Source organism: Xenopus tropicalis, chromosome 7, assembly GCF_000004195.4.
Source record: "Xenopus tropicalis strain Nigerian chromosome 7, UCB_Xtro_10.0, whole genome shotgun sequence".
Taxonomy (NCBI): Eukaryota; Metazoa; Chordata; class Amphibia; order Anura; family Pipidae; genus Xenopus; species Xenopus tropicalis.
This window is the reverse complement of record NC_030683.2, coordinates 39,204,707-39,227,207: the sequence shown is the minus strand read 5'-3', so window position 1 is coordinate 39,227,207 and position 22,501 is coordinate 39,204,707. Positions and strand designations below refer to the sequence as shown.

General features: G+C 39.2%; 1 protein-coding gene across 1 annotated transcript; it reads right to left on the bottom strand.

Annotated features, from left to right (window-relative positions):
* Positions 1–248: 248 nt before the first annotated feature.
* Positions 249–21,229, bottom strand: hells (helicase, lymphoid specific). Its single transcript, NM_001142221.2, is given in 22 exon segments — positions 249–642; positions 1,651–1,727; positions 2,308–2,404; positions 3,163–3,322; positions 4,270–4,386; positions 4,469–4,588; positions 4,676–4,759; positions 7,626–7,764; positions 8,054–8,208; positions 8,309–8,470; positions 11,462–11,558; positions 11,651–11,847; positions 11,938–12,081; positions 13,188–13,370; positions 13,931–14,155; positions 14,996–15,037; positions 15,935–15,996; positions 16,153–16,189; positions 16,702–16,758; positions 17,285–17,407; positions 17,614–17,741; positions 21,181–21,229. Coding segments are annotated over 22 exon segments (2,523 nt in total). The 5' UTR covers positions 21,212–21,229; the 3' UTR covers positions 249–556.
* Positions 21,230–22,501: the final 1,272 nt, after the last annotated feature.

The window sequence follows — 22,501 nt, the reverse complement described above, 5'->3', positions numbered from 1 at the left end:
AAAAATTAACCCAATAGTATTGTTTTGAATCAAATAAGGATTAATTATACCATAGTTGGTATCAAGTACAATGTACAGTTTTATTTTTACAGAGAAGGTATTGCTTATAAGGCAGGCAGCCTATGGGATATGGCCTTCCCGTAATTCATAAATTTCTGGGTAATGTGTAATGTGTGTTACCTGTAGTACCCCAACAAGGTAAGCAGAACACCAACTCAAAGCATTTGCAAAGAGCAGAGCAATAAAAATGTATTAATCACCTTTTATTTATGTATAGACAAGTTCCTAACAACGAGATGTTAAAAACAAAACAATACAAGAAGAAACAAAAAACCATGAAACACGTTGCAAACTTTCCACAGGAAGATGCTCATGTCATTTAAATTCAAGTACAAAGTGCAGTAACGTAAGCAGGAAAAGGTGTTTAAGTCATCAGGCAGAACAATTTACAGTGTCAAAGCCATTTGCACATATTAAACGTAGGGGGGCTTTCCAGAGTTCTAACTAACTGTTTCTAGTTGCTCCCCAGTTATGTTTAGTCAGGGACTACAGATTTTTACGACTCGGTGACTTCTGTGTTGTCGACAACTTTGAACACGCCTTGTTTTGATTTTTGTAGAGAAACATTGTTTTTCATTTGTGCTGTGGAGGAATTAAAATAATTAAAAACAAACTTAAACGATAAAGCACTTGTGCCCATCCCTCACTCAAAATGTTATTGCACTTCCCCCATCATTTAATATATTACAGAAAATGTATCCCAAAGAGGGCTATGGCATGACCGAACTCCAAGGCCAATGGCACACGGGGCAGATTCTAAGCCTATATATATTAGGGTATCCTCTTATGCAAGCGATCTTAGTTTTTACCTTTCCTTCTCCTTTAAAGCCAAGTAAGATTGATCAGAAAGGTCTATGTAAATACAGCAGTGATCCCCAACCAGTGGCTCGTGAGCAACATGTTGCTCCCCAGCCCCTTGGATGTTGCTCTCAGTGCCCCCAAACCAGGTAGTTATTTTTGAATTCCTGACTTGGTGACAAAGCTTTCTGCAGGATAAATATAGTGTTCTAGGTGGTCTAATGTGGCTAATCTATTGGCGGTAAAATGCCAAAATGACTTTCCTTCTTATTTAAAGTAGAATGCCTGTTTAGAATGAGGTGGTTGAGACCTGATATACAGTATTTGACCTCCAAATAAACTCCAAAGTCTTCTTCCTTTCCAAATGTACTTTATTGTGCCTTGTGAGCATTGTATGCTATACCTTCTCGAACAAAAATGTAGTAAACCTAGTAATTAGCAATATTTGCTCTAGACCACTGCTGTCCAATTTACTAAATGTAGTGGGCCAATTATTTATCAAACAGCATGTTTGGGGGCTAGATCAAATTAAAATGATGTTATACAGTAAAGTCTATGAAGCCTCTGAGCAGACTGGGGGCTATAGAAATCCTTTGGAAGACCATATCTGGCCCTATTGGATGGCTCTGCTCTAGTTAAGCAATATCTACTAATTAGATTTGCTTTTATTAAGTGAACATCTGTTTGGGTTCGGTGTGTCAGATGGCTATGGCAAACAGTTCTCCTTATTCCTCCTTTAGTGTTCCTAACACAACCTCATACTCGTACTACATTTTTCCCCCTTACACTTACCAACAAGATCACTTCTGTCTAACAGCAGCTCCAGATCTTTATCACTAATCACCTTTTCACTTGACCCTTTGACTTCTCTGTAAATAAAAAAAAACCCAAAAGTGATAAAATGCACTATGATTTTGGAAGCCTAATGGATTGTGTATAAACTTGGTTTATCAAATGTACAGGTACCAACTACAACTGATGTAATAAACTCCTGAGAACACACCATTGACCTAGCCTAATTGTGCCTCATTCCTCTTCAGGCTTTGGCGAAGCCTGAATGCTCATCCATTTGGCTACAGTCAGTCATTCCTCAGTCTGTGCAGGCCAAGAAACAGCCAATCAGCTCTGCCCAGCCCAATCTGGGGTCTGCACTAACTGGCACTGTGTCAGTCTGAGCACAGGCACTCGGAGCATAATTCAGCATGGAAAAGCACAAGTATGCATTTATGTGCCGATATCCACCCCGTGTGGCTGTTTCTGGGCATGTGTAAACGGATAGATTATAGATAGATATATATCTATATCTATATCTATATATTTCAGAGTACAAAACTCTCAAAGGAAAAAAAGCGTGTGGATAAAAACGCAATTCAGCAAGTGAAGAGCAGTTAAGCTATTTTATGACTGAAAAGCTAACAGGGCTTCACTGGGCAACAGTATTCTGCTCACCTTTCATAATCACGAGACTGTAGCAACTCCAGCAGTTCCTTTGGGTCTAGACAGCTCTTTGACTGATTTATGCCAGTTTGACCCCCCTTGAATTTATCTGTGCAAAGGAAGCCAGGTAGAGAGTCTAGCTTAATTTCATGAGTTTTTCTGCATTACTAAATAAACAAACGTATCCAATAACAGTAATCATAATAAAAGTGGATCTTTCTGCCCCAGTGCACTGATCTATAGTTACACCAATAAAATAAATGTCACAGCTTATGATTTTCTGCATGGACACAAAACCAACTCCATCTGCAAAACTTTTAGTATATTCCAACCTTTAACAGAAAACATTTTGGAAGTTCTTAAAGGTGCTCACACACACAAAACAAAAAATGATGATTTTTCAAAAGCATATAATCAGGGGATTTTTCTTATGCTTAAAAACAACATTTTTTTCTGCCTGTGTTGTGAATTCAATTTCCAGGTACAGAAATCCATCCTGGCTTGCTTTTTGGCAGGATTCTCATGAGCACTCATGAGCAGAAGATCAGTGTTACAGGATAAATAGCAGCATTAATTATCATAATTAATGAAGCCTGGTTAGATATTAATCCAACGCCTCTTGATGACAAATTTATTCTACATTCATAAAGGTAGGTTCACTGTAACTGGATAAAATGCTCATTTGGTATATACCTCAATTATAGACATTAACTTATATGATGTGTCTTAACACTGACAATCCAGCCTGTTTCTCTGCCCTTAAATTTCTCCTTTGTCCGTCTGTTATTAAAATGAATTGACGTAAAAAATGACATGGGCCTCCCCCATTCCTAAAAGAAATATAACCGGTTATAAAAAACCACTTACTTTTATGTATGACCAACTTCTCCAGTTTTCTTTTAGCTGCCGCTCGCTCCACTATTTTTTGGTCAATTGTGTTTGCAGTGACCAATCGATAAACTACAACTGGTCTTGTCTGACCAATCCTGTGACATCTGTCCTGAGCTTGTAGGTCAGCCTGGGGATTCTGGCAAAGAAAAATCAAAGAGAAATGGTTGGTATTTCTAGTGCTAATATAGGATCTATTACCTATAATGTTTGGGATCTAGAAGGTAAGGGATCTTTTTTTTTTTTAAATATGAATCACCATAACTTAATTCTATTAAATATAACTTAAACATTAAATAAACCCAATAGGCTTGTTTTGCCTCCAGTAAAGATTACTTATATCTTAGTTAAGATGAAGTACAAGGTACGGTTTTATTCCAGAGAAAAGGGAAACCATTTTTAAAAATTAAAATTTGCTTATAATGGAGTCTATGCGAGATGGCCTTTCCATAATTCGGAACTTTCTGGATAATGGCTTTCCAGATAAGGGATTGCATACCTGTGCCATTTATAGCACTGAATAGTGTGATGTCTTTACCAGAAATATTAGGTCTGACCCCACCTAGAGCATGTATAATGTTCTGTTGATAACTCCGATATCATGTTTACTAATTGGTGCTGCAGTATGGGATCCCTTACCTAGAAACCCTTTTCCAGAAAGCTCCAAATTACAGGAAGGCCATCTCCCATAGTCAATTTTAAGCAAATCTTTTTTTAAATGATTTAATTTTTCTCTGTAATAAAAAAAAAAAAAAAAAAAAAAAAAAAAAAAAAAGTACCATGTACTTGATGGTAACTAAGCTGCATGGATACTTATTGGTGTCAAAAGAATCCTACTGGGTTTACTCAATATTTAAATTTTTAGCAGACAAGTTATCGAGATCCAAATTACAGAAAGATCCCTTATCTGGAAAAAAAAACCCAGGTCCCATACCTGTATATAGTCATTGTCATTTTACGGACAATAACCTTTGTGGCAAAGAAAGTTTTTTATATTAGGAATTAATGTTTGAGGGCTATTACACTCTATGCACAATAAGATCTTACAATATTTATTTTCCTAAAAAGAAAACACTTAATACTTACCCAATCGCTATCATAAATGATGACTGTATCAGCTGCTGTAAGATTGATTCCCAGCCCACCAGCGCGTGTGCTGACAAGGAAGATGAAAACATCAGGCTCTGTGTTAAATTTTCGCATCTGTGACAGGGACAAGACACTGGAGTTATAGATAGTCAATTACATTAGAAAATACTATGGGTGGGGTGATAACATTACTTACATTTTCCTCTCTATCTGAATATGACATGGATCCATCTAGCCTGCAGAAGTTGAATTTTTTGTAGTAGCAGTAGTCCATTAATATGTCCAACATCATAGTCATCTGGGAAAATATCAAGACCTACAAACAAATGTACAAGCATGTTGAAAAATGTATAAGAAACCGTTTTGTTCTAGAATCATCATCTACATCAATTACTGTACATACCTTATGACCTCTCTTTTTCATTTCAGGCAGCAGTCGATCCAGTAGAAGGAATTTTCCTGAACTATTTACCAGTTCTTCATCAATCTAAAAGCAAATATAGTAAGAGTTAACCTGGGAACACTAAGCATAAATCCAGAATTTCACTACAAATGGTTTTCAACATTAAAACAGGTATATATTATTGCTAGTAAATTAACTCACATTTACAAAAAGTAGATTTAGTGATACTTATCCTTTTCTCTTTTGTCTCGTGGGGGGACACAGGAACTATGGGTATAGCTCATACCACTAGGAGGCACGACACCAGAGAAAGCTCCTACCTCTTAGCTATCCCCCCCTGCTCAGCAATGTTGGAGTCAGTTTTGAATAGCAAAGACAGGAGGAAGTATAACCCAATAAACAAACTATTCACAGATACCACGAATGAGGACAACAGACTCCGCTTCCGAAAAGTGGGATGTCCTGTGTTCCCCAAGAGACTAAAGAAAAAAAGATTTAGCAGTATCACTAAATTTCCTTTTCTCGGACATCTCATTGGGGGACACATGAACAATAGGGACACACCAAAGCAATTCCATAGACCTGAAGGGCAGGCAGGAAGCATAGTCTATGGTTAAGCCACTGCTGCCTGCAGGACATTCCATCCAAAATGCATGTCAGATGCTGCAAACATGTCAAAGAATTATGAATGGAACACTAGGTAGCCTTGCATAACTGTTCTGCTGAGGCTTGGTTTCTGAACACCATGGAGGCACTGACTGCTCTGGATGAATGTGCCTGAAGCCTCAGAGGGGCCAATTAGCCCAGGGACACATACATTCTGCGTATGGTTTGCATCAGCCATCTGGCTATGGTAATATTGGAAGCAGGTTGACCCAGACATGATCCTGAGGAAAGGACACTGACTTGCGAATCTGTTGCATTCTGGTGACATGGGATTCCATCATGATTTTTATGGTGTACTTTATATTACAACTAAAAAAAAAATTTGTTTCAAGAATAAAATTAAATGGATGCGTAAACTATTTGCTATATAAACAGTCTAATTTAAATAGTTTACGCATCCATTTAATTTTATTCTTGAAACAAATTTTTTTTTTAGTTGTAATATTGGGGTGTAGGTGCCATCTTAGTGCATTGTGCCTGAGTCTGAGCTTTCAGAAGGAGCCAGCACTACACATTAGAACTGATTTCAGGTAACCTATTGTTTCTCCTACTCCCAAGTAACTGGAGTCGTCCCAAGCTAGACTTTGAGCGCTTTGATCTACTGGGAGCTGCTATCTTGCTACCTTCCCATTGTTCTGCTGATCAGCTGCTGGGGGGGTGGGTTTAACGATTTGGGACAAAAGGAAGGATAGTCATTTCCTTATTAATGTAAAGGAGGATGACCAACTTTAGGCAGAAAGGAAGGTACTGTATGGAGGACAGCCTTGTCAAGGTGGAAAGGTGATTTACATGAAAGCACACTAAGCTCTGAGACACTCCTAGTGGAGGAGATGGGCACCATAAACACTGCATTCCAGGTAAGCCAAGTCAAAGACACAGAAACCGGTGGCTCAAAGGGAGGCTCCTATAGTGCTCTGGCAGCATCAAGGTCCCATGGGGGCAGGCATGTCTGAATAGTGGAACCAGGTGGGTGACCTGGATGAATGTTCTTACATCTGGTTATAAAGCCAAGCCTTCCTGGAATAACATGAAAAAAGCAGAGATCTGGGCCTTAAGGAGGGCTAACAATAGGCCAAGATCAAGGCCTGACTGGAGAAAGGCCAGAGCCACGGGGAATGGGGGACCTGAGGTGGCAAACTAAGGTATGAAGACATACTCATACACAACCCTTTGCAAACTGCTGTTGAACATCCCTAGAAAGGTCATTGACTGACTCGGTAAGAGGGAGGACTTCTCCAGATTCAGTTTCCAGCCAACCTGTCTCAGAATCATTGTGAGGTGGGCTTCCACCTGTTGGTAATATGGACCCAGCAGGTTGTCCAAGTAAGGGTGATGGATATCCCCTGGGATCTGATCACCACGGCGGGGACAACCATTACTTTGGTGAAAACTCAGGGCTGAGGTTAGCCTGAATGGTAGAGCTGTGAATTGGTAGTGGCAGATGCAAAAGTCAAATTGTAAGAATTTTTGATGGGGAGGTAAAATGGGAATGTGTAAGTATGCATCCTTGATGTTGGGACCTGTCAGTAATTCGTGTGGGGCCATGCAGGCGATAACGGAGTGATGGGACTCCATCTTTAACTTGGACAGATTTGTTGAGATGTTTGAGGTTGAGGACAGGCTAGAAAGACCCATCCTTCTTGGGGACTACAAAGAGGTTGGAGTAATACTCCTGAAAGCTAGTTAAAGCTACTTGCTTTAACTAGAAACTAAGGCAAAAAGAGTTAAAGTTATGATGTACATCATGTTCCCAAATGAGATTCTTCTACAGCAGGGGGGCTTTGCTTTTACATTTTAGTTGAGTAGTTGTCTAACCAGAAATTGAAAGACCACGTTGTTGCTTTGGGTTGATTATGGTAGCAACCAGGCAGCTAAGGAAGTCAGAATGGAAAATTACAAAAAAAGATTAAAGGGCTAAGCAATAACAATATTAAAACTAAATCTTCATAGTCTGGTGATCCTAATATGGTTTGTGAGAGGCAACCATCAAAAAGGTTAGCCAGCAGAGTTTCTTTGTTATGTTACTGTTCAAAAACATCCTACACAATCCTATAATTACTTACACGGTTTCATCTATATAGTTTACTTTGGTATGCATCCCTTTGAAACCCTGTGGTTAATATCATGCAGGACAGTAAATATATCCCGTTATTCAATCAATAATATTGTGGTTCCAGCACCATGGTACTAAATCTTGCAGACTGACATACACAACTTTCCTGCTAAACTCTACATCAGACATGTAATAAGCAATTCTATACAGGGGAACGGTTTAAAACTATACCTTAAAATCCTGAGTTAACGGGTCTAGAGGGTATTCAATGAGATATGGATGATTACAGCATTTCCTTAAAAGCATCATAATGTTCCGCATTTTAAGATTTACTTCTGAATCTAATGGAAGGTCCGCTTTTGCTGATGGCCTAGAAATAGAAAAGCTTAGAATAAACCAGAGAAATATTTATATCCATATCAAATTAAAGACAGTGACACGTTTGTGTATATGGAAGTAAAAAAAAAAAAAAAAAGTACTTTTCTTTCCCAAAGTAGTACCTCTATATTTTCTAAACTACAGTTCCCAGAACATATATAATGCTTTACACACATACACAGGTTTTTTTTACCTCCATCTCTCCATCTTCCCCCTAACCTAACACTCAGGGCTGTGTCTACTACTGTGTTTACTATGCCAGGCATCAAAATAGACGGTACCTTTCTTTTTCCACTTCTTGCTGTTTAAGAAGTTGGTTAATTAGTTTCTCAAGATCATTTGGAGTATCTTTATCTAGTTCAGAATAATTGACAGCTTTGCGGCTCCGCCTTTTCGCTCTTCCGACAGCAGGCGATGAAATAATTTTTACATGTTCCTAAAATAGGTTATGAAATACACGTTAAAATAAGCAGCCATTTAAGAAGCAATTAAAAGCAACTTAAAATCTACATTATAAGTTCAAATATGCTACTCACCTTTTCCTGTCCAAGCATTTTTTCAATGGTTTTATTTACTATAGCAGTGTAGAAAGTTTCTTGTTTTTTTGTCAGTGGTGCATACACAACAACTTCCCGCTTGGGTGGAACTTCCAGTGTGACATCACATTTTAGTCGTCTCAGTAGGAATGGTGTCAAAATCTTTAAAAAAAAAAAAAAAAAAATTGCATGAAATCTTAAGGCTGCTCCTACATGACCAGATTACCATAAATGGCAAAATGAGAGTGTGGCAGCCTGTTAGGATGCAGAGTTGGCCAGCTTCAGTTTATGAGCCCTGTTTACACCTCGATTTAGCTTCTTGTTGCGAATGTTTTATTTTCAGATAAGAAGTTTATTAGAAAGAGTGCATGCAATTTAGTCACCTCATAACAAAAATTAAGGTAGAAATACATTTCAATTGCGGTTTAGCTTTAGAAATATTTTTAGCTCATTGCAGAAGGGTATGTTCTTTATATGTGATGGAAATGGTTACCGTTCCCCCCCAACAATACACTATATTAGAGGACATTATAGATAAATAGTTGTGGATCATTTTTGTTGGAGGAACCACCCCCAACCAAATCACACAATCATGTGAGAGAAGGCTCTGTGTGCACTATAGCAAAAAGAACTGTATTGGCCACGTAAAAAGTTTAAGGCCAAAGAATTAAAATGGCAAAAAACTGTCCACTAGCCTTATGACATCACTACCTGTCTCAAAGGAGAACGAAACCCTAAAAATGAATATGGCTAAAAATCTCATTATATACTGTGCTTACTGCACAAGCCTAAAATTTCAGCATCTCGATAGCAGCAATGATCCAGCACTTTAAACTTGTCAAAGGAGCCCCCCCCCCCATCTTGGAAAATGTCTGTGACACTCACATGCTCAGTGAGCTGAGCAGCTGTTTAAGGCTAATGCCAGACGAGGCATAGGGCTGATATTTTAGGCAAGCAGAAAAGCGATTGCTGAAAATTCCACCCTATGCCTCCTACATGTGCCTGCACCCGAATGAATGAGATACGCCTGGGTGCAGGCACATATAGCCGATATACTTTTCCGCTTGCCGAAAATATCTGTCCTACGCCTCGTCTGGCATTAGCCTAAAAGCTCATTGCAAATTATCAAGAAAAAAAAAAAATGAGGAGCACCTGTCATATAAGCTGAACACTGTTAAAATGTTGCCTAACAAGTATACAGATCAGTATATTCTCCTTGTGAGCAAGAAAAGACATCGCAAAGCCAAACCTTTATGGTTGTATAAAAGTGTCAGTGTTGAGGTTGGAAAGAAAAAAACGTGCTCTTAAAGCATTCAAGTTAGCTGGAACAGCTGAAACTTATCAGGTACAAGGAAGCAAATAAAGCATGCAAAAAAGCTATCAGGCAAGTTAAAATAGAGATGGAAAGGGATATTGCAGCAAAGAGTAAAATAAATCCGAAATTTTTTAAATATGTAAAAAAAAAAAAAATTAAGCACAGATGGTTGATGAGAATAGGGAAAAAGCAATTCTGAACACTTATTTTTCATACACAACTGAGGAGCCAGCCAGCCAATCAAGGCTTCCATTTTAATAGACCCAATTATAGTAATATAACTACTGACGCATGGGTCACAATAGGAAATTCAAGAGACTTGAACATGTAAAGGTAAACAAAGGTCCAGGACAGGATGGTATTCATCCCAGGGTATTAAACAGAGCTTAGCGTTGTGATTGCCAAACCTCTTCACTTAATTTTTTCAGGATTTATTGTGGTCTGGCGGGCGTATTCAAAAAGGGATCTTGTTCTCAGCCTGAAAATTATAGACCTGTTAGTCTGACATCAGTGGTAGGAAAGCTTTTGGAAGGGGCAATAAAGTATAGGATGCTTGAATACATTGCAAATCACTATGCTATAAGTTTGTGCCAGTATGGTTTTATGCTTAACAGATCTTGCCAGACTAATTTAATTGCCTTTTATGAGGTGGTGAGCAGGAACCTTAATGCTGGGATGGCAGTGGATGTCATCTACTAGGACTTTTCTAAAGCATTTGATACATTACCGCACAATAAATTAATGATAAAATTGAGGAATATTGGCCTTGAACATAAAATATTTGTGGATTTGTGGATTGAGAACTGGCAGGATAGATTGCAAAGTGTTATTAGTGGAGTACTGCAGGGGTCTGTCCTTGGTCTTTTGCTTTTAAAATTGTTTATTAATGACCTGGAGGTGGGCATACTAAGTACTGTTTATATTTTTTGCTGATGATAATAAATTGTGCAAAACAATAAGTTCTATACAGAATGCTGCCACTTTGCACAACTATTGCTAAAATTGCACTTTGGTAGAAATATAAATGCAAGCTACACACTAAATGGTAGTGTTTTGGTGGGATCCTTAATTGAAAATGATCGGAGGATTTTAGTAGGTAAGTTGTCTAATTCCAGGTATTGTCATTCTGTGGCTATTAAGGAAATAAAGTGCAGTCTTGCACAAAAAAGGGCATTGACCCAAGGGTTAAAACCTAATCTTTATAGGGCTCTGGTTAGGCCTCACCTTGAGTATGCAGTGCATTTTTGGAGATTACATACAGATTAGGGGGCGTTCTTTCTTCCCATAAAAACAAGTGCACCAGAGGCCACCTCTTTATGTTAGAGTAACAGACCTTTCATTGGAAGCAGCGTAGGTGGATTTTTGTGAAGGCAGTGAGATTTGGGAATGACCTTCAGAGTGATGTTGTAATGGCAGATTCTGTTAACCTTTCAGAGGGGCCTGGATGAGTTCTTGAACAAGCATAGTATCCAAGGCTATTTTACTACTAAAATCTACATTTAGTATTAATGTTGGTATATATGGTTTATGCAAGTGTATAGACAGGTTAGTATAGGTTTGTGTGTGCTTGGTTCACTTGGAAGGGTTGAAGTTGATGGATTCTTTTTTCAATCCTATAACTATGTAAGTTTTTTCATGTGAGTGGTGGATATACCTCCTAATGTATTTCTATCCTAATGTAAGAAAAGTATTGGGAGAGAGTTCACCCAACCTAGGGCCAATGTGGGTGAGCCCATTTCACCCAAATTTACCCAACAGTTCTGTGTCCCCTTGAATAACTGAAAAAGCTAGATTTTTGAAAACAGTTACCAATACATATCAGCTAAAAAATGTTTTACCTGATGCAACATATGCAAGATATTCTGCTCACGTTCATTGGCTACAATATCTTCAGCATTTTGAGAAATTCCAGTTATATCAAACCAGGATTCAAAGCTGAGAATGAACAACAGTTAAAGTTATGCACTAAAAGTCAATACAAACTATTAACTTCATTAATACTCTATTAACTGTATTTTGCACTATACCTTCTTAAATCATCAAACACGTCTGGTAGTAGAAAGTTTAGGAGAGACCAGAGTTCTGCTAAATTATTCTGTAGAGGTGTGCCAGTGAGCAGCAGCTTGTTATCTGAACGAAACTGTTTCAGCTCTTGTATGAGACGGCAGTTCATATTTTTAATTCTGTGCCCCTCATCCAAAATCATATATTTCCAGGGACTATGCTAAAAAATAAACAGGGTCATGTCGCACAACTTTCCAAGAGTACAATAAACCATAATGTTTAACCTGACCCAAAGCCTACCAAAAAGTACCTGTAGAATCTGACGATCCCTCATGGCTATCTCAAATGAGGTTATTACCACTGGATAAATCTGCAAAGATCCCTCCCGTTTGTTAATTTTCCTTGCTAGCCGACGCCTCTCCTGGGCATTTCCATGGTAAAGAAGAACTGGAACCTTAAAAGAAAAACAAGTAGCGTGGTAGTGTCAACATAAAATGTTAATAATGTAGTACAAGGGGTTACCAACTTACTTACTGGGTTAAAAAACAAGTATCTATTCTTATTAGGGAGAGAACATGGGTCTTAGTGTAGCATATTAGAATTTTGGTAGGACCCAACCAGCACTAGAAGATCAGAGTACAGTTGTGTACACAAATCAAATTCTTTATGCGGTATAAGCAATTTTGGCTATTGACTTACCATACAGAGCACTTTATTGCATGGTGGGAACCACTTTATAGTAGTTCAAATTTTCACATGCAAAAAATGCATTACATGCAGCAAACCTGGGTAATATCCCCTGAAAATGTGTAAGCCAATTTAAAGGATTACCCAGTATCGTCGACTCCCAACTAAAGTAAAGGGGCAGGGCAAGGCATGGCATGTGTAAGTGCCCTTAAGATTTAGAAAGAACGGCTACAGCAATTTCTTTGTTCCATAAAAGACTACCAGCTAGGGCTATATCAATTTGAATATATCAATTTCACAGTTCTGTCACACTGTAGCCCCAAGGCAATATACCATACTTCACTGTGATACCACTTTTGTCTGCTAATTAAATCACTCCACACCTGAGTGGGACAGTTTCTAGAGCAGTTGATCCCAAACTGAGTGGAAGCAGGTTAGGAATGCAGCATTTACACAATTAGTGCACATTGACATAATGAACACATTCAGCCTGGCCTAACCAGCTAGGAATAATCACAGATGTATACAAATCCCTCGAATGCCTGTTGAAAATTCTATTCAGCAGCAGCACTGCTATGGAGACAAAAGTCAGAAACTTTTTTTGATGTTTCAAAGAACATTTTCCAGCAGACAGTAGTGCTCAGAACTCTCAACTTTCAACAGTACGTTTGCCAAGTTTTTCTACAAAAGAAGTAGATTTGCCTTAAGTGTGTATAGAGACTGACTCCTAGTGACAGTGGTTAATGAGGGAAGGACTGTACACTTAAACAACATGTTCAATATTTAGGGTGTTCAGAGTTCTCTGCTAGACTATACAAGAAACCTGACCTAACATGAATTAAAACCAATGTGCATAAAATAAAAAAGGATTACCTCGGGAGAAAACCTTTTAAATTCAGACACCCAATTAGGAAGGGTAGACAAAGGTCCACAAACAAAGAATGGTCCTGGAACTCCTCTTTCAACCATCATGGATATAGTAGCAATGCACTGAACTGTTTTTCCTAGGCCCATCTCATCAGCCAATATGCCATTGATTCCATTCTCCCATAGCATCTGCAGGAAGAGACAAGACATGGTGAACTGTGTTACACACCATAAAGGTGTTGTACACCATTAACTTATATACAGGTATGGGACCTGTTTTCCAGAATACTCGGGACCTGGGATTTTCCGGATAAGGGATCTTTCCGTAATTTGGATCTCCATAACTTAAGTCTGCTGAAAATCATTTAAATATTGAATAAAACCCAATAGGCTTGTTTTGCCTCCAATAAGGATTAATTATATCTTAGTTGGGATCAAGTACAAGGTACTGTTTTATTATTACAGAGAAGGAAATAATTTTTAAAAATTAGGATTATTTTCTTATAATGGAGTTTATGGGAGATGGCCTTTCTGGATAACGGTTTTTCGGATAAGGGATCCCATACCTGTACTAACTATTTTCCCAGCTGATAAAAAAACTGCCAATATCAGCAAACTCCTCATTCTTAGCACTAAACCCATATTTACCAGAATTAAATAGTGGGTTGTGAGCCATCTTGTGTATAAGTCTTTAGAGTTTTTCAGATAAAAGGAGGGATAGGGAGAACACACAAACTTAATACACATACTCTGAGCCACTCCATTCCTTCGATCTGGTACCATCGCATTACTCCACCGGTAAAATACTTTGGCTGTTGAAAAGGCACTGGCTGCCCATTGACTTTCCTTTCTGGATCAAGTAACTGTTTTGTATTATTCCTTACAGTCTGTGACAGTCTGTCTTTTATAGTGCTGTTGGAATCACCGTTTTTTTCAATTTCTTCACTTGTTAGTTTGCTGGAGTAGTTTGTATCCTAAAAATATATAAATAAGTAATACTTTACTAATTCTGCAGGAATCATTTAATATAGAAAAGTGATAAACCTGTAATGTGGGGTTGCCCAAACCTTTGAATTCAATTGTATATTATCCAACTTTCTAAATCCGCTCGAAATGATTGAACAAATACATACAAAAACACTCTGCAGAATGCGGTCCTTTTGAGCCCCACCCCCCAGTGGCAATTAATTATGGCATACCAAAATGTAGCATCCCATAATAGAAACCAAAAGAAACCTGTAAAAAAAAAAAAAAAGCCCAGTGCTATAAATCTAGGTGTCTGTTAAACACTAAGGGGCACATTCATCAAAGTAAGATTGTTTCCAAACGCAAAAAAATCTAAGTTTTCGTACTGTATTTTTTTGCGACTTTTTCGTTAATTTGTGTGACTATTTTGTACTTTGTGACAATTTACGCGACAAAATCAAATTTGTTGCAACAAGTATGAAAGTTTTGAATTCATCAAATCTTCCTTATCGTGATTTTCCTTTGGCCAGGTTGCAGCTGCAGAGTGCCATTGAGTCCTATGGGAGGCTTCAAAAAACATGCACAGAAGGATCAAAGTCAGAAAGGTTTTCCCCGGCGTTTACAATCATTCGGATCCGAAAAATTTATTGACTTTTGGATCGCCAATACGATATCGTTACGATTTTTTTGTAAGCATTTTCGTGACATTTGCAATCATCATAAATGATCGTATCTAATCAGAATTATACCCATTTCGGGATTCGAACTCATATTTTGATGAATCAGCCCCTAAGTTTATTTTATCTGTGTGGTTACATCACCCAGAGTATATGCTTGCCTATACATACCTCATGTTCGAGCTTGCTCTTCTTTGACACAGACAAAATTTCCTTACAAAATAAATAAATGATCTGGTAAATTGCAGAAATCATGGTGCATTTATTAAAGTCACAGTAAATGTGTAAATACAAACAAAAAACATGCTTTAACGCCAATGTTATAGGATCAGAAGGTCTACAATGCAATAGATGTGGGTGGCAGTGAAATATTGCACATTAGGAACTAAGCTTTAAATTAGCTGTATTTTCACCTGAGTTACTTATTCCACTCACATAATACAAGACCGCTTTACACACAGGGCTAATTATATTATGCCATGCACCTAAGCGCAGGCCAGGGACCATAAAATGCCCTTCGAGGGCCACATTTACTCCACGGGACAGCCATGATCTAAAACACTGCTTTGTCAATCTAGGGCCAATTGCAGTGTTTAGGCAAGGTCCAATGCTTTTTGGTGCCAGTTGCAGCAAACCATTCTACAGTCAAATAAAAACACATCATGCGCAGATAAGAATTAATGACAAACAAGGGGCATTATTAGCTGAACCTGAAGAGACAAGGTACACACTTTTCCATCCACTTTCTTTTAAAGGAATTTAGCAAATCAAGCACCAAATTGGAGAAAGCGAAGCAGGAATATACCTTGCCTGTACATGCCAGTACAAAACGGAAATATATCCTTAGACTTATCCGTGTGTTAACTCACATTTTGACTCTGCCCTTTAACCTTTACTAGTAGCATTACTTGGGTATTAGAAATATACAGTATGTTAGAGCAAACATTTTGATTACACTGCCCCTAAGTGCTAAATCATTAACACTTAAGTTTTAGATTCATGACATGGGGGAAAAAAAAAAAAAAAAAAAAAAAACTGTTATGAGAATAGCAAATAGGATTTAATACAAGTCAAATTATCAAATATATATATCTTTTTTATGTATCATACCTCCTTGGACATAACATCTGAGATATGGTAGTTTTCCTCTCTTTGCCTTTTCTTTCTACCACCTGGAAAAAAATAGGTTTGGCATGGTTAAAAAAAAAAAAAAAAAAAAAAAAAAAAAAAAGCTGGGGGCGAGACACAAACAGTATGTTTAAAGTCTCTTAAATAGGTGAACACAAGGAATAACTTAAAATAAGACCCCATTTCAGAGTCAGGTTTACCTGTGTTATCTTCATTTGCAGAACTTTGGTTTTGTGTCTGAAAAAAATAAATAAATTGCATAATGCAAACAATGTATAACCAAAATTATAGTTTTAAGGCTATATGCAATAAATTTATTCAGCCGCCACACTATCTAGTTCTGGAAAACAATGTCCCATTTCCTACCTCATGCAGGCCCATACTAAAGCAACAATTGCCATTACCCACTGCTGTCCAAATATTTCAGTGATGGAAAGTATTAGCCACATGCACATCAAGTTGTGTTAAGAGGAAGAGGGCTGTTTTACAGTAAGTTTTAAACCGCTTATTCAGACACAGGGGAACATAATCTATCATTTTTTGGGTAGCAGTAAGAAAATGCAGAAGTTAAAAAAAAAAAACACCCCACAAGCATCAGAATATCCTTGATTACATGATGCTAAAGTTAAATGTAAATGGCCACTTTCCAAATTATAAGGTGTATTTCATTAGCTCCTTGACAATTAATTTGAATATTATAACATAACTGCCAGTTTAATCTATTATACCCAGTAAAATAAAAACCTCACCTTCAGCGATTCAGTCCGTTTCTGCTTTTTTTCAAGTTTTTCCTTCCGCCTCATCTCCTGGAAATATGTATAGGTGCAAAGAAGAAAAAGCATTTTTTTCAAGAAATTCTATGGCTCCATAAAAACACCAAAATATTTGTGCAGTTGTAAGAGGAAAGAAGAACGTGAATAGACAACCTAAAAGAAACTAAATGGGTGTCTGGAAGACATATAAAACAAGTCTCTCTGCATTCACTTTGAACTGCACTTCAAGAGTGTTGTTACTTATATAATAATGAACAGAAGGTGTAGCTCTCTTACATTACTAGTGTTCTGAGGTTGTCACTGTTCTAATTCTGAAAATACTTGACATAGGAATACTCAAGAAGCAGAGATCATCTAGCTATGGGGGTGGCACTTGACTTTGCAGTGCAAAAGAGGACTTTTTAACAGTGGTGCATGTATTTCTCAACAGTAAGTATGAGAAAATCAGAACAAGTTGGAAATGTAAGTCCACTTGTTTCTCCTAAGTTGGTGTGCCAGGGTCATTATCTTAAAGGAGACGTTTGGGTTTTTTTTGTTTGTTTTTTTGTGGTTTAAATACCTCAAGTTGTTGCTGTTCCATTTTAGTCAAAAGAAACTTGGAGTAAATGTTGCTTTTTTCAAGTAAGTGTTGAAGTCTTTTATAGCGCATCTCGTTAGAATCCCTTTCCCAAGACATACGAGCCTGTAAGCACAAAAGAGAAGGCAATTTAGTCACTGAAAATGTCAGATAAGGCTTTATTAGATGTAAACTCTCAGGGGAAAAAAAGTACATAAAATTCCCTTTAAAGTTAAATACATTTATAATCATCTTTCCTACATAGGTAGGACACACCTATGGGTACTTACTGGTTTATAACAGAATAAGCTAGAGCTTAACAAATGCTTTACCTTTTCAATCATCTTCCTCTCCTCTACCTCAGCTGCCTTTTCCAGCTTTTCCTCTTCCTTTATCATGGATTCAGTTATGATTACGTCATCAACTGATGGTTCCATTTCAGATGCAGGTGCAGGTAACACTATATATAAATACAATCAAAACGCAATTTGACATACTCTGATTTAAAGTTTTCCCACCACTAAGTAATGCATTTTCTGGATTTTACACATCAGCTCGAGCATGCACATTCCCCTAAATACTAAAAACATACAAGCAGAGCCAGTATTGCAAAACAATATATTATATTTATATATACACACACACCAGAAAAGGCAATCAGAACAACACAAAGATGTTTGTGCTTATTTTTTGCTACGGTCAACATCACCAGTGATGCTGGCTTACACACTAGAATAAACATGCCCCCAAATATTTTTCAGCCAGGCAAACATAGTTCTCTTCTACAGAAAGCCCAGTGCTCCGGATAAGGGGTCTTTCCGTAATTTGGATCTTCATACCTTAAGTCTACTAAAAAAAAAAAATCAATAAACCATTAAACCCAATAGGATTGTTTTGCAACCAATAAGGGTTATTTATATCTTAGTTGGGATCAATTACATGGTACTGTAACCTACTGTTTCAAAAGTGTTTTTTACTACAGGGGAAAAGGGTGACAGGCTTTCCGTAATTCGGAGCTTTCTGGATAATGGGTTTCCGGATAGAGGGATCCCATACCTGTAATAGCAACAAACAAAACAGGCACAAGTGTATATCAATAGAGGGGGCTTCTGTTGTATTAAATCTGCATTAGTAATGCACAATCAATGTAGGGAAAGCTTCCCCATATCAATCATCTTCCAATATGATTTCCCTTTACACTGTAATAAAACAGTACCTTGATTTCAACTAAGAGAATCCATATTGGTGGCAAAACAATCCTATTGGGTTTACTTTGTTTAGATGATTTTTAGTAAACAAGGTATGATTATCAAACTTACAGAAAGACCCTCCCCATCCAGCACTACCCAGGTCCCAAGCATTCTGCATAATACCTGCATCAGTTTAAATTCTGTTTCCATGTTGGTTAAATACTAGATACACACTTTTATAGAAACGGACAAAAACCTCATACTTTTCATGCATATTAACATGTTGTAGCTTCTACAAAGTGCTAACCTTACAAAGGTTGATAATCCCTTTTGTAACAGAACACACCCATGAAAAGCACATGCCCTCAGGGTAGTCAAATCTACCAGTAGTTATATAAATCACCATGAGTCAAGCGAAAGTCCCAAGGTTCATAAATACATCGACAGAGAACTCAGAAGTTGATGCAAGAAAGCACAATAGACAGAGTTCTAGCTGCTAAACTACAACTACACCAACATGCCTTGAATACTGCGAGCTCTAGCACAACATCCCTTAGCTGGCGGATGCTGTAATGTTTTATCTAGTTTTAAGGGTTTTAATGGCAAAATAGGATTCAGGACTCATGATTAGGACAACAGCAAAAAAGGATTACGATTTTAGTAACTTGGCTACTGTGCTGATGTGTTTTAGGCAACTGGACTCTTTCTGGTGCAGAATCTATCCAGTGCGAACAGGATTCTAATTAAGTGACAGGCATATGAAACACCACATATCCTATTAATCTTAGGCACATAGGGGAGTTTGTTATGTTTGTTATATCACTGTAATCCGTGTGCATGTCATTGCCCCTAATGGTATATAGCACTAATCCATCTTCACACGGCAGTGACAGGTGGGGCAGGGCATCAAAAAGCTCACTTTTTTTTAGCATTGGTTGCCTGTCACTGTTCCATATGCTTTCAACACTTATTATAAAACATTAGAAGTGGAAAATGAAATTTTAACTGCTGCAGAGGTAAAAAAAGCCCTTGCGCCATAGCCCTGTAACCTGCCTCTGAACACATAAGTGGAGTGGTGCCCTATCACCAACTGGTACACTGGGTACATTAACAGGGGCACTGCTGTCTTCTACTGTACCTGCTCCAGACACAGTAGAAGACAGCATTCACTATAACTCAACACCTGGTGCCTTCTAACCTTTATATATTCATATAGCACCAACAAATCCCAGAGTTCAATTGAAGGGTGCATACAAACATACAGATACTAATAAATATGGAAGGAAAAGAGGGCTCTGCTCAATACGTAAGTACATGCAGAACAGCATTACACAGGGGCAGGAGAGCAGGGTGCTGTACAACAGAGCTAATACAGGCAGGAGGGCCCATTACACAGGGGCAGAGAGCAGGGTGCTGTACAGAGCTAATACAGGCAGGAGGGCCCATTACACAGGGGCAGAGAGAGCAGGGTGCTGTACAACAGAGCTAATACAGGCAGGAGGGCCCATTACACAGGGGCAGAGAGAGCAGGGTGCTGTACAACAGAGCTAATACAGGCAGGAGGGCCCATTACACAGGGGCAGAGAGAGCAGGGTGCTGTACAACAGAGCTAATACAGGCAGGAGGGCCCATTACACAGGGGCAGAGAGAGCAGGGTGCTGTACAACAGAGCTAATACAGACAGGAGGGCCCATTACACAGGGGCAGGAGAGCAGGGTGCTGTACAACAGAGCTAATACAGGCAGGAGGGCCCATTACACAGGGGCAGAGAGAGCAGGGTGCTGTACAACAGAGCTAATACAGGCAGGAGGGCCCATTACACAGGGGCAGAGAGAGCAGGGTGCTGTACAACAGAGCTAATACAGACAGGAGGGCCCATTACACAGGGGCAGGAGAGCAGGGTGCTGTACAACAGAGCTAATACAGGCAGGAGGGCCCATTACACAGGGGCAGAGAGAGCAGGGTGCTGTACAACAGAGCTAATACAGGCAGGAGGGCCCATTACACAGGGGCAGAGAGAGCAGGGTGCTGTACAACAGAGCTAATACAGACAGGAGGGCCCATTACACAGGGGCAGGAGAGCAGGGTGCTGTACAACAGAGCTAATACAGGCAGGAGGGCCCATTACACAGGGGCAGGAGAGCAGGGTGCTGTACAACAGAGCTAATACAGGCAGGAGGGCCCATTACACAGGGGCAGGGGAGCCCATTACACAGGGGCAGGGGAGCCCATTACACAGGGGCAGGGGAGCCCATTACACAGGGGCAGGGGAGCCCATTACACAGGGGCAGGGGAGCCCATTACACAGGGGCAGGGGAGCCCATTACACAGGGGAAAGAAACATGTTACTTCTATTGTAACAAATCTGAGAGATACAATCACAATTGTTACACATGTAACAACTTTTTTCCTCAAAGAGGCCCTGGAAATAGAGGAACAGCAAAAGCCCCCTTATTCTAGCCAAACCCAGCCCTGTACTAGGTGGCAGCCCCCCCATCCCTCAGACTTATTCCTAATCTTGCATGAAATGCTTGCACAACCACAACAATCATAAGAAAATAACGCATGCATGTCCGCAAGCATTTATAGACAACGGGTTTGCTACTAAACTACAACTCTCAGCTTCCCCGAGTTCTAGTTTTATAACATTTCCGAATAGCAATAGAGAAGTAAACCCCAGCTACAGAACATGCGGCAATGTCTCTGTACCCTGTCCGGCCGAGCTGTGTCCCACAGGCATGGTGCAGCGTTTCCCTCAGCTCCGCCACCACTCGCGCCAAACTTTCTACAGAACTCGCGCGTTCAGTCACACAACGGGCTGGCCACGCCCCTCGCTTTCAGGCTGCCACGCCCCAAATAGTGACGCCGCAGCTCCGCCCCTGCTCGCCGGGGAAATGGCGGGAGAATTAGCGGAAATACAGATAGCTACCTTGGGCTAGTTATAGTGGAAGGCGGGACTGTAGTCCTCTTGATCGCCATCTTATTCTAGTTATTTTTTGTGCGTGAGACAGAAGGTTTATTTAGAGGGCTTGTTTCGCGATGTGACTCCTTGCGTTTGTAGGCATATAGTGTTTTTATGTTTTATTGAAAACTATACAAAATATAATTAACATGTTAGGTTGACGTGCTAACAACACATAACAGACGATCACATTTGCCCCAGTCCGTAGGCATATAGTATTACACCACTGAAATCGTCTGTAGCTCCTAGGCCTGCCCTTTACCTAAATTCTGGTGAATGGCTGAAGGGCCCTTGTGAGATGGCACAGACAGCTGTTAAGTAATGGGGTTGTCTTCAACAAAACCATGCCTATTAATGGAGTTATATTTAACAAAACACTGGCTAGTTTTGTTGAAGATAATGACTGAAAATGCCCAAAAGTATCTTGAGTTTTTTGTTCATGGTGGCATCAGAAGCCCAGTTTTTTGGGTTTTTTTTTTTGTGCAGACAAAGGCTAGTTTTTTACAATTAAGTTATAGCATAAGGGCTAATTTAGGAAAAGAGTGGGTAAAATTAAAAAAAAGTCATAACTCTGCAGGCCATTAGCCTTATCGGGACTTAAGGTGGCCATACACATTAAGATTTTATGTCTCACTGCATTAATCCTCCTTTAGGAGCCTTCATCTCCTCACCAGTGGCAGGTTTTGTGGCCATTGTACTTTTAGCTTTGAAATGGTTATTAAAGGGTGTATGAAAATTTTTGTGTGGTAGTATTGACAGTTTTGACCATTTGCCTGTTTGTGACTTTGCCTTCTCCCTCTGATTTTGTACGCTTAGGTTCCCTAGCCTGCCCAGAACATTTGCCCTGGTTCTCTCACATTAAGTCCTGGCGGCACCTGAGTAGCAGAGGGCTCCTCCCGAAGCGAAAGGTGGCTGTTATAGGCAGAAGAGTGAGCTCAGACTAGGGACCTTGGGTTTTGTTCTGGGTTTTGGGATACTGTGTGTGACATTACGTTGGGCCCAACATGGACCTTGAAGGTGCTGCTGCTTCTTCCGCTGCTCCTGAAGTCATGTTATCCAATCTCCTCC